The 12889-nt window shown below is 54.3% G+C and overlaps 2 protein-coding genes across 4 annotated transcripts in view; one reads left to right on the top strand and one right to left on the bottom strand.

Annotated features, from left to right (window-relative positions):
* SEPTIN11 (septin 11) overlaps nt 1-3808 on the bottom strand; it is a 43733-nt gene extending 39925 nt beyond the window's left edge. For all 3 annotated transcript variants that reach the window (XM_085057768.1, XM_085057767.1, XM_085057769.1), the window contains exon 1: nt 3663-3808. In XM_085057768.1, coding sequence (XP_084913894.1) covers nt 3663-3689 — 27 coding nt within the window. In that variant the 5' untranslated portion in view covers nt 3690-3808. The remainder of the gene's footprint in view (nt 1-3662) is intronic.
* Nucleotides 3809-7917: 4109 nt separating this feature from the next.
* On the top strand, nt 7918-10240 carry SOWAHB (sosondowah ankyrin repeat domain family member B). The gene has a single exon (XM_085057765.1). The coding sequence runs from the start codon at nt 7970-7972 to the stop codon at nt 10091-10093; it is 2124 nt and encodes a 707-aa protein (XP_084913891.1). The 5' UTR covers nt 7918-7969; the 3' UTR covers nt 10094-10240.
* Nucleotides 10241-12889: the final 2649 nt, after the last annotated feature.

The raw sequence follows: 12889 nt of genomic DNA, 5'->3' as shown, positions 1-12889 counted from the left end.
TGTTTTCAGACACTTCAAGAGCTCTAATTGCAAATTCAGATCCTAAGACTACGTTGCCAAAAACACGGGCTCGGCCTGTATTCTTAAGTAAGGAGTCCCAAAGACAGCTCAAGACTCACAAATCACAGAGCTCAGCAAAATAACTGCACTAGCAGGGTAAGGCAGTAATGGCCTTTGGACTGCAGCTCGTGCCAGCAGAGCACCACGAGCTCTGGGATGAGCAGAGCACACCATAGAGGCAGAAAGCTTGCAGAAGGGCTGGGTACCACTAAAGGAAAACCACAGGGCGCTACTCTTCCTTCTTGTGGCTCTCCCTTCAGCACATCATGCATGGCCAAGTGGACTTTGCCTATACCTCCATCACACCTGCCTGAGCTGTGGACAAGAACTGCTCTGGCAACACATGTCCTGGCCCACAAGTGCCTAAACCAGGCACCATGGTGCAGAGGATGGGGAAAGGCATCCCGAGGGGATGAACCAACCAGGAAGGAGCATCTCTTACTCCCACTGCATAGTAGCTGCAAACCAGTACTCACACTCTATGGAGAAGGAACAAGATTTGGGGTAAATTTTTCTTAACACTGCTGTCAGCTAAGAGAGCAAGAGCCCGAAGTTGATGCTGTGTCTCTGCTCTGGAGCTTCCTCCGGCAGCATCAGCGCTGCACTCTCCCCGCGCCGTGGTGTTTGTCTGAACCGTTATTACGCATCACTTACTCCAGCAGGCTGGAGAGCTGCTCACGGAGCTGGAAGCTAAGGCAGCTACACAGCGTACCTAAAAAAAGCTTCGAGTACTATTGGGAGGCTTTTTTTGTTTATTTTTACATCACCTGGTTGCATCCAACTGTTCTGTGCTGAAGCTGCTTCAGTATCTTTTCCTGGAAAAGCCCCTGTAGCTCACAAGACTGAAGCCTAGAGCCAAACCACGCCAAGGGCAAGGCTGGATGAGGCTGCAGCGTTTGCCAAGCCAACAGAAGACCCTGTGCCCTTGGCATCTCTCCTGCTAAGCAGGCACAGAGCAGCCTCACACTCATGCTCTCAGAATCACCTCAAAAAGAGACACAGAAAAGGCACAAGAAAAGCAACAACCCTCAGATGGCTTCAGAGCAGACAGCCAGTCAGGAAAGCTCTCTCTCTCTCAGGGGCTGCAGGGGTGGGAAGGGGACACATAAAACATGCCTCAGTTCTGAATAAAGAATTTATTTCTCAGATTCATGCTACTTATTTAATCAACCCCCATCGTTATTTTAGGGGCCTTTGGCTTTCATCAGCTGAGAGCTCCCACAGCAGCTCCCAGCACCAATCCTGCCAAAACTTTGCTTATGCATGCCTTTATATTTGCATGCCAAGATCAGTCTCCATTAAGTCAAATGAAATCACAGGCAGCACATTACACATATGCCTTCACATCTGTGGAATCAGGGCCTTAAGAAGAAAGCCACCCATCGTACCAAAACACACCCTGCTTGGCTACAATTAAACGCAGACACTTCAGAGCAGTTTGCTGACGTTATTCTTTATGCATACTTTTACAATTAACATAATGTCATACCCTGCCAGGATGTAAAAGGTTGTGACTCAAGAATGTTATCATCATTTTAACTCAAACTGACTCACTTTTGGTTTCATTCCTTTCCTTCTTCTTTCCCCACTTGGTTTAATTCTTCTCTCCAACAAGATGCATGCCACTCACAGCTCAACTTAATCGTATTTTGCAAGAAAGTTGGAAAGGCCAACGTTCACCAGTCTTGCCTTGCTCTAACATATAATTAACTATTTCTTCCAACTCCCTGCCACCCTCCCAGCAACTCAACAGCAGCATGCAAAGTGGGAGCAGAGAAGATTAGATAAGGAGGTACACTAGACAGAACGTCCCCAACATCTCTTGAACGCCAGCCCACTGTCCTTTCTTCTCTTATCACCCCAAAATAAAACAACTCCCTTGTTGAAAAAGCACGGATTCCGCAGGATAGGGGGTCTGCTCACCAGCTGCTTGCGAGGAAGCCCGAGTACCCTCCTCCTTCCCTCTCCCACACGCACATGCTTCTAATGCTGAAGGATGCTTTATCCTGCAGTCAGTCCCACTGCACTGGACTCAGCAGTGCACAGATAGGAATTCAGTTTAACTGGCGCCAAACCCTCTGTGGATGCTGTTCTGGGATGGCCCACGGACTTGGATTAACCAAAAAACCCAAGAGGTTGAGTAGCAGCACCAGTTTAACATAATAACAACAAAAAAAAAAGCGCTAAACACATCCACAAGAACAAACAGCAATCACATATTGCAATAAGCCACGCTCCTGAGCCCATTCATGCTGCAAAGTTACTGCTCCACAAAGCCAAAAGGCTCTGCTTGGCAATACCCTTCAGCTTGCCCTAAAAAACCATCTGAAGGCATGATTTCAATGTATATTCTTACACTGAAAGACAAACTTCATTTTCCAAGCATGATTTAGACCTTAAGATCAAGGAAACATTTCACAAGAAGCTTTACAAACGGCTGGTATAATTTATAGGTATTCTGTTAAGAAACATCAGCTCTTATTTTGCTTAGTAGCATAACCTCCCCACCTCCAGTAACATCATTAACCGCCATCTCCATACATTTGCTTTGCCACATCAGAAGAACCATACAGCCCCACAGATCCATAAGAATATAATAAACACTAAAAGAAACTTGTCTCATCCTGGTCACATCTTGAACGCAGACCATTTTCTTATTTTGAGAAGGAGTCACATTCAAGTCCTCCACTCGTGAGCAACATCTATGTTACTCCCAAGCACTGAAAAAGTTACCAGGAAGTCGGTCAAGTCTCTCCCTCCCCCGGCCGACGATGCACAAAAGTGCATTCAGTCTGGTCACGGTGGAGTTTCATTCACGTTTCTGCAGGCTGGATGCAAGAGAGACTTGCTTTTTTCGGCATCTTTTAGCTTTTGTGGGTTTGGTTGTTTTGTGTTTTTTTTAACTTTCTCCCTGTGAGGGGGAAACCTTTTGTCTTTCACAACAGGAACGTAAATACTCTCCCGGCCACCACATCCCCAGAAAAACGGTCACGCTGGAAAACGCAAGACACGCGTGTCCCTCGGAAGACTTCCATGCCGGGACTACCGTGCGTTGCCCGCCGCAGCCTCCCGGGACTGTGGGCACGTCCCGCCCGCCGGCTGCCCACCCCGCACGGGGCACAGCCCTTCCCGCTCTCAGCTTTTCCCACCCATGGGAAGCGGCGGGGCAGAAACACCCGGCAAGGCACCAACACCTCATACGCGGCGGGCGCAGCCCGGGACCACCCCCGCTGCCTCCCCGTTCCCGCGCGGCTCGGAGCGCGGAGCTCCGGGAGGAGCTGCCTGCCGCCGCCGCGGCCCCACCGCAATCACGACCCGCGGCCCCAAAACGGGGCCAAAAAAGTTTTGCGCGGGCCCCCCCGGCCCCGGAAAAGGGCAGAGACGGAGCGCCCCGACGAGCCCGTCGCGCTCTCCGGCACCGCGCCCCCGCAGCCCTCCGCAGCCCCCCGCGGGCACCGCACCCCTACAACCCCCGGCACGGCATCCCCGGCGCTGCGCCCCGGCAGCCCCCGGCAGCACCCGCCGCCGCGCCCGGGCGATCCGCGCCCAGACGATGTGGCCCCAGCCCCGCGCTGCCCCCGCCGCCCCCCGGCCCCGCGCACCGCCGGTCTGCCCACGGCCACGGCCATCGCGGTGCGGTGCGGTGCTCTGCGCTGCTCTGCCGCCCGCCGCCGCCGCCTCTGCGCTGCCTGCTAGCACTGCAACATGGCCACCCGGCGGGGAGGGCCCATGCGCAATGCAAAGGGGCCGGGCGGCGAGGCGGGACCCCCCCGGCCCTCCCCCGGGGCCGCCGGGCAGCGCGGGCGGGCGGCCGGCGCCGCCCCGCCGCTCGGGGAACCCCGAGAGTCAGCGGGAGCCCTGGGGGGGCTCGGGCGGTGCCCAGCGGTGACCGCGCTAATCCTTCTCCTGCCCACGCCCCCCACGCCGGGCCGCGGGTAGTACCCCGTCCCCCTAACCCCGAAGGGTCACTGTCGCCGACCCTGGCAGCCCCACAGCTGAAAGCACAGACATCTGCTCCAGAGACCCTTGCAAAGGGATAGCAAAGCAAGCGATCAGCAAGGTTCTTCTACTAGCAGTTAGGTGAAGAAGGAGTACAGGGATTCGGCAAAGAGGTATTTCTAACAGGGAGGCATACAGGAGCCCTTAACTCCCTTGTATAACAACGCAGACGACAAAACCTGCCACCTCATTCCTCTTGTTTCTCCGAGCTCTTCTCTTCTGTCAAACACATACACGCTGTTTTTCAACAAACTTGGTATACCAAACAGCAGCCACGGTGGCCAGTTGCTCTCCCACTCCACTGAATGATTTCCAGGGATGAAGAGAAGCATAGGTGGCTCCTTGACCAACACTTAACATCCTGGTGTTAAGTGTGACACCCCTTGACCTGCAAAGGTGGGAATCCTAAGGCTAAGCTCAACATGTCTGCTTGCAAATCTTCACCCAAGGTAGTGATGAAGAAAAGGCCCTGTGTTGCTTTTTGAGACATAAAACCCCAAAGGGCTACACAGGACAGAAATTTGCTGCACATATGAAGAATACACTGAATTTTGGATACACTAGAGCTACTCCCGTCCGTGAACATCCACAGAACCAAAAGAAAAAAGCCAGCAGAATAAAAGCTGAGAGCACAAGTAAATGACCCAGGTTAGTGGTAAGCAAATAGACCTCCGCAGTACACTTACCATTTATACTCATTTTGATGTCAAGCTTGTACGTTTTCCCTCCAAAAGCCATTTCTGTATGGCTATGTAGTAACATGTGGCTGTTTGCAGAGGGCTACAAAATGCTGGTATCTCCTTCCTGAAGCTTTTATGATTGTGTTTTGAAGAACTCAGGAGCTGATCTCGGAGAGTTGTTACCCACACTGGCTCCTGCACCTCCAGCCTGAACCAGAACCAATAGAAGTGCACTACTTGACCCTGCTCCCCACCAGAGGCTGAGGATCTGTCCCTGGGCAGTGCCCTCAGCTGGGCACAAGTGCAGCCACCACCAGCAAAGCTTCCACATCAACAGACACCCAAGGGTGTCCACCAGGAACATTTTGCAAGCATAGCAGATGCAGTGCTTTTATTACTCTAACATGTTAGGCGTTAATGCTAATACCCGAGGGAGGCTTCACTATTAGACTCATTATTGCTCTTGTAGCAAATTCCTCCTGCACGCAGAGCTCCAGGTGAGGAGGTGCTGAGCATGCCTGTGCCGGGAAATGCGCCTGGGCCAGTGCAGCCTCTAGTGGAAACCTGATGATCCTATCTAAAGAGTTGCCCTTGTTGCACCTGTGGGTGAGGCAGACAGAGCTTCCCTTCATCTGAATTAGAGGCATGCATGATACTCCTGCATCAGCATAACTTAACCAACATGAAAATCTCCTGTGCTCACAAAACCTTGATGTGACTCACTTTGTCCTTCCTTGGCTTGGAGCTGGGAGAGCTGTGGCCGAGTTTCCTCCATGACACTCATGCATGCACACCTTCCTAGGTATGGCTGTTCATGCTGGAAGAGCGAGGGGAAAAAAACCATCAGCACAAAGAAATGTTCTGCAATCTTCCCAGATCTCAGCTTGTGCAGTTCTTTACGTTCCTAGTGTTCAGAGAGAAGAAGACACCTCACTCCTGAAGATTTCATACCTGCTGCTAACAAATCAATACACGGGCAAAGAGAATTGCCAGCCCCTCATCCTAGTGACCCCACAGGAACTGTTTTGATGTTTCCAAAGCTGTTGGGCATCATTTTGCAGACAGAGCAAAAAAAGGGGCTTTAATGCCCTTGTGTGTCATTGCAGGGCAATTTGTCACTTAAACGGGATGAGAAGATACACAAACAGACACAGAAGTTTGGTGACTTCCCTCCTCTTTAAAGACAAACATAGCCCATAGACATGGGTACATAGCTGCCTAAAGGCAACATCTGGGACAACAACAGTAAACTACAAGACTAAGTGGAGAGCTTTTTTTGTTTTTTTCTTTAATGTTGATCTTTCTTCCATATTTTGATTCGCTCTACTCAGTGCTCCCTCAAATTTCACCCAAAGAATCAGGAGAGCTGCTGTGTCCAGAATCCCCGAAGAGGGTAAATTCAGCCATTCTGAAGACTCGTGACCAACTTCCAGACAGGGATAAATCATTGCACGGTAAGGGGAAACAAGAGTCTCTTTAAACCTCTTAGCATGAAGTGGGTGATGAAGTAAGTCCAGGTAGCAGGGCTGTGTTTTTCCTTGCCTGCCTGCAGATAACACCCCCTTAAACCCAAAACATGTTTTGCAGCTCGGGCTGTAAGGGCAGTCTGCCTCTGAACCAAAGGGAGCTACCCTCTCTGCAGACTTTGGCATGTGCCTACAAAGGGCGTCAACAGGGTGTCACAACCAAATGGGTCACAGCCAATGTGATAGCATGGAAAGCCTCCTGCTCACCCCTGAGTTCATTAAGCCAAAGCAACACTTTCACAGTAGTGTTGTCATTTGCTACTGCTGTTTATTTGGATTTTTTATCTACCCTCCTTTCCTTTTTGTGATCACAATTACAACCATTATGCTCCATTCATTTAATCTCAGCCACTTCTGCTGAGAGCACACTGCTACCAAATGCTCTTGTGACTGCAATCCAGGGGTCATCAGAAGAGGAGGGAGAAATGTATCCATGCCTTGGAGAACAGCACCAAAGGAATGTACAAAATGATAAAATACTAACACAAGCCTTACACTCTCCCCAGAACCTGCGCCTTTTCCAGATGAACACCGCTGATGGGATGTAGCTTGGACACAGCATCTATTGCAATCTCTGTCTGTGGCTTTTGAGGGCTGCACATACTTCTGGGTTTGCACTAGGCTGTAGGATATTCCAGCTGCTTACATGACAGGCAGCTAAAAATATTTATGGATAGCCAGGAGCCTGCAGCAGAGATGGCTTCTGAAATGTTACCTAGGGCCTGATCCAGACATCTTTAAAGCCAGGGAGCTTTACTCCCTGAGCTCAGTGCCTCCATTCCCTGACTGCAAGACAGTCAGAGACACACCCTCTCTCCCACACTTTCTACCCACTATTCATTCCCCAAACTGCTTGGGGCAGGGGCTGTCATTTGTTTGGTGTGCACATTGCCTGCTGGGGCACTGATCTTACCCATCCCATGTACACACTTGTGATAACAGCATGAGCAGCACAGAACAAAGTGAGATTCCCACACTAGCATAACGTGTGTCCAACCTCTCAGCCACACATCAAATACAGAGATGAGATGAGATGAGATGAGATGAGATGAGATGAGATGAGATGAGATTTGACTACAGACACTCTGGGTATTTGTGTGTGGTTGTTGTACGTGGGTACAATCCCACACACTTGTAATAACAGCTATCCCAAACCACAGCACATTTGTGAATCTTTATTGCCAGTTTTCCTAAGTCACTGAATCACAGGGGGTGTTCAGGTTAGGAGGCACTTCTGGTGCGTAAACGCCCCATGGAGCACTGAATCTCCCTGAGAATGGATACCCACCCTCTCCAGCCAACTTGTTCCTGTAGCTGACCACATTCACTGTAAAACAGTTTTTCCTCACACACAAATGGAATTTCTTGCATTTCAATTTTTGTCTATCATCTCTGGTCTGTTCACTGATACAATGACTAATAAACAGCTCTTTGGCCTCATTTCCCGCCAGCAAATGACCCTCGCACTTCTCAGCTCCTCCGGCCCCGCTACCCTGCTTCTCTCCTTCGCTGTCACCCCAGCCCGCACCTCCACGGGCCGCCACCCCGGGCAAAGGCGACCGTGGGGTGGCGGCCCGGCTGCAGAGGAGGAGGAGGAGGCGGAGAGGCCCGGCAACGCAGGAGGCGGGTTTCCTCGCCGCACCTGGGTGCAGCGCCGAGCACCGAGGCACAGCACCGAGCACCGAAAGCCGGCTGGACCGGAGCATGGCGCGGGAGCTGAGCCAGGAGGCTGTTCTGGACTTCCTCTGGGCGGCCGGGGGACGAGCCCCCAACACGGCGCTGCTCCGCCACTTCCAGCGGTTCCTCCGTGACCCGGCGCTGACGGACCAGCAGCGGCGGGAGCGCCGCGAGTACTTCAAGGGCCTCGTAAACTCCCTGGCCACCGTCCACCCCGCCGCCGCCCCCGGCGCCTCCAAGGACATCGTCCTCCGCCGCAGGTACCGCGACCTCCTCGATGAGGAGCTGCCGCCGCCGGAGGAACAGCGGGAGCAGGAGGAGGAAAAAAAGGAGCCGGAGCCGCCGCCGCCCCGACGCGACCCCGAGGGGCGGCGCGGCCCCCGCCGGGAGGTGGCGGAGCAGGGGCGGCCCGGCGGGGCTGGGGGCTGCGCCGCCCGGGGCCGCGGCGGGCCGTGCTGCGAGTGCCGCCGGGCGCGCCGCGCTGCCGCCGCCGCCGCTGCCGTCCCCGCACCGGGCCCCGGGACACCGCCAACCCCCCGGCCGCCCCGCTCTCGCTCCCCGCCGCCCCCCCCGCAGCCGCCCCCGTACCGGACCCAGCCGCTGTCCTCGGGCCCCTGGGCGCTTCACCCCGGCGGCACAGTGCGCCCCCAGCCCCCGGCGCTGCCGTCGGGTCCCGGAGCGCTGTCCCCCGCTGTGCAGCCCCTGTCCCCATCGCGGCCGCTGCCTGCCGCCGGCCTGCCCTCTGCCAGACCGTCCCGGTCCCGGACGCCACCGCTGCAATCGGGCCTGGGGATGACGCCTCCCTACAGGTTGCCTCAGCCCCGGTCTCCGCCGCAGCCCCTGACCGGGATGCCCTCACTGAAGGCCCCACCGCCCTCAGCAAGCCGGATGGGGCGACCCCCCGCCGAACCCATCCCGTCCCCGCTGCTGTCATCGGGCCCCAGGGCGCTGTCCCCCCTAGACCTGCCTCCATCCCCGTCCCTGCCGTTTTTGCCCAGCCCCGACCTGCCCCCATCCCGATCCTTGCCGTTGCTGTCCGCGCCGGAGGTGCTGCCCCTGTCCCGGTCCCTGCAGGCACTCCCTGCCAGCCCCTCTTCACCCCCACCGCTTTTATCAGGCCCAGAGGTGCTCCCCTCCACCAGGCTGCCCCCATCGCAGTCCAGGTCCCTGCAGCAGCTCCCCACCAGGCCATCCCCAGACTTGCCGAGGGGATCCAGGGGGCTGACCCCCAAGGGACAAAACCAACCTCAAGTCCCGGGGCTGTACCCATGCCAAAGCCTGACACTGCCAACAGGTGCTGGGATGCTGCCCCCCACCAGGCCACCCCCATCCCGATCCCTGCCACGTTCCCCCACTCAGCCTCCCCCATACCAGTCCTTGGTACCAGCACAGGGCCCCACAATGCCCCAAGCCCCAGAGAGCCAGCCCCCAGCACCACTGCCTGTTTTCCGGAGCATCAGGTGCCAGCTTGCTTTGTCGGAGGTGCAGGGCACCCCCCCATCAGTGCATGATGACTGCGGGCGGCAGCCCCGCCCCGTGCTCTCCAAGAACTCCCCCAGGAACGCTGCAAGCCGGGGGCCATCGGTGCCGCTCGGACAGCGGGAGCACGCCTGGCTGGTGGCAATGTCAGCGGGCTGCTGGGCTCAGGTGCGGGGGCTCTTTCTGGAAGAGCCTGAGCTGGCCCTGCAGAGGGACTTCATGTCAGGCTTCACAGTCCTTCACTGGCTGGCCAAGCACGGCGACGGGCCGGGCCTGCAGGAGCTGGCAGTGGCGGCGCGGCAGCTTGGGCTGGCCCTGGACGTGGACGCCCGCTCGGGCTGCGGGTACACGCCGCTGCACCTGGCTGCCATACACGGCCACCAGCTTGTCATCAAGGTGCTGGTGCTGCAGCTGGGGTGCCAGGTGCAGGTGCGGGATGGCAGCGGGCGTCGGCCCTGGGAATACTTGGGCAGCTCCACCTCGGGGGAGATCTGGCAGCTCCTGGAGGCACCCCGTGGCACAATCATGTTCCCCACACAGCCCCTGGCCCGCAGCGTGTCCTCTGTCAGCAAGGTCTCGCCGTCCACGGGCAGGGCAGCACTGCCTGCCTGCCTCAGGGTGCCGCTCGGCCGTGGGGCAATGTCTCACCAATCTGGCAGTGACAGTGACTGAGACAGCTCCCTGGCATCCCCTGCCAGTGGAAGATGGGACCTTGGGACCTGGGTGGCCACCCTGTGAGAGGAAGCCATACAGGCAGAAAAAAAGCTGTGAAACAGATTGAACCTATTGAAGAATGTACTTTTAAATTATTCCAATGAACTGTTGTCTGAGCCTCTCTGCCCACCCTCCCATTTCTTGCTTTTCTACCAGTGAAAGGATGCAGTAACTCTGCTGGAAGCAGGCAGAACCCTCGGGAGGCAAGTCCTCTGTAGCCCACGGGACCAGTGCCAGCTGCTGGGTGCAGCCACGATCCCCAGTGTTAGTGGGACCATGGCTTTGGGGTGAGACAAGTCTGGCCCCAAGCAGGGTAGAGCACTTGCTTTTGCTGACAGTGAGATTATTGTTGGTCCTGGGGTTTGCAAAACACTTGTTTACACCACCTAAATTCTGGGGAGTAGTAAAACTACATCCCTTTTTAATCCCAGCAGATTAAGGATGAGTCCCTCTTTTAAAAATGTGGCTGATCAAGATCCAGCCTTCCAGCAAGAGTCCTCAGAGAGCGATTGACTGTGGCAGAGGGCAGCAGTAGGGAAGGGTGTTTCCCAGGCTGCCTTGCCCACCAGCCCATACCAAAAGGAATGCGGGACAGCACCACAGCCCTGCTCCCCTCCACAGCTGCCCAGGGCTGCCCAGCAACATCCATGCTGCTTCCTCATTCCTGCATCTCCAGTTGCTCTCCTCACACCACAGGATTAGGAAGTGGTACCTGAGTTGTGGCCAGAGTCCTGTTCCCATGCCTTGGGACAGAAAGTGTAGCGGCAGGATTCTGTGCTGGGCAGAAAGGAGCTGTGCTGTAGCATGGGGCCCAACCTTGCAGAGGGAAGGCAGTTTCATAATCAGAGCTGCATTTTCCCAGAGACCCCAGCCCTAAATCACTTATTAGGTGTTTATTTGATGGGAACAGATGGGATTGGGGGACCAAGTGCAGTCAAGAGATGTCCAGTGGAGTAATTCCTCAGAGTTTATAAAAATGAGCTGTCCTTAGGAATCTCACTAGATTATGTGCATCCTCTAATGTACTCTGCTCTCTCATTTAGCATGAATGAGCTTCTAAAATGTCAAATATTGCAACAAGTTAATAGTGCACCTAATCTGTCTCTCGTATAGATCCTCTGTGGAGGCAGGAAGAGAGCTAAGTTACATGAGCCAGGGATCTGTCACTGCCAGGTTGATGCTCCTGGCTGCTGGCTGACCCCAGGTGTAGGAGCAGTGAAATTGGGACTGCTGGCTCAACCTCAGTGGGAGGCTTTGGGGCAGACCAGAGCAGTAAGTGGGACTGCTCATGCATTTGAGGCATGTGTGTGAATGCCTGCAGTTTCGGGGAGGAACGGGAACAAGGGCAGCAGAACCTGACCCTTGCATAACACGCGTGCCAGGGAATGCCTCGAGTCCTTGCTCAAGCACTAATTGAGGTCTCCACTTTGCTTGGGGTTTTCTGAGGGAGGAACTCTTCCCTGCAGAAGGGAAGCTACTCTGCCTGACTCTCTGGCTACAAAAGGTTGTGGCCTTTTCCCAGCCTGGTTTTCTCCTTTTGCAGAGGAAAGAGTTCAGTAAACCAAGGCAGTGTCCTGTCAGTGATCATTCCTCTCTGAGATGACAACACAAACAAACTCCTAAGAAATTCAACTGTGAAGTGGCCTCTGAGCCATGAGAACCTGGAGAGCCCTCCAGGACTCACCCACAGCAGGAGGAATCCTGTGTTTGTCCATCCACAAACTCTCCATTCCTCTTCAATCCACCTGGGATTTATAGTCTAGGTCAGCACCAACACACAAAGTGGCTGCTGCCTGGTAAAACAATGAAGTCTTTTCTTCATTTAGAGCCATTGCCATAATTCACATCATGCAGCAGGCTCCCCTGGGAAAGGGCTCCCTAAAGCCTATCACAGGCCTTGGTCACAAGCTCTTAAAAGCAACTTGTTGATGGGGGATATCAGGGATGCCATCAGATCCTTCCTGTACAGGAAGCTTCACAGAAGGAACCCCAAATGAAAGTTGTTTTTGAGCTGCCTAAAGCTGTCTGGGGGGGAGCATATTTTTGCCCCAAAGACAGGTTCCAAAGAACAAGGTTTTCCCCTTTGTATCTTCCATGCTGCTAACACAGTGCCACCTTGGGATTCTCATCTTACAGCCTTTCCCTGACCTTTCTCCGTGACGCAAACCTAAGTGGCACTTTTTTTTTCTGCACACTGTTTCAGACCTCGCCCGTCAGCTTTTTCAGAACCTTTTTCTCTCCCTAGCAATGTTGTCAGACTGCTGAACTAAATAAGTAGTGACCTAATTTTGTGAGCACTGTTTGCTTGCCTATTGAGATGACACAGATAAGCTGCTTTCTCCAATTTTTAAATTACAGAGCAATTGTTAGGAAGCTCAAAACTTTCCATACTGGATTCAGTGTGCATTCACTCTGGTTTATCACCTAAGTGGTATTAGGACAGCTTGTATTGTTAATACTGCACAGCTCCTACACTGCTCTCTCTAAAAGCAGTCAGTCACTGCTTGGGAATAACCACTCTTTTAACTCCCAGAAAGCCTCATCCTCCCAAGCGTTTGCTGGTGAAATAAGGAAAGGACAGGGTGAAACCCATCTCCGGCCCATTGTGGGAGGCAGACCGGATCGTCCCTCAGCCATGCCTGGAGGAATCACACTGCTGCCCTGGTGCATCATAGATCCAGTCATCCAGGAGTAATCCACCACTGGATGTACACAGATGCAGCCTGAACATCTCTGTTTCCAAGTTCCCCTGAT

This window comes from Lichenostomus cassidix, chromosome 4 (assembly GCF_008360975.1).
Source record: "Lichenostomus cassidix isolate B80296 chromosome 4, HeHo_3.0, whole genome shotgun sequence".
Classification (NCBI taxonomy): domain Eukaryota; kingdom Metazoa; phylum Chordata; class Aves; order Passeriformes; family Meliphagidae; genus Lichenostomus; species Lichenostomus cassidix.
This window is presented reverse-complemented; position numbering and strand designations above follow the sequence as displayed.

What these genes read in the sequence shown, in the direction of transcription:
- SOWAHB (XM_085057765.1), top strand. Translation starts at nt 7,970, where the DNA reads ATGGCGCGGGAGCTGAGCCAGGAGGCTGTTCTGGACTTCCTCTGGGCG.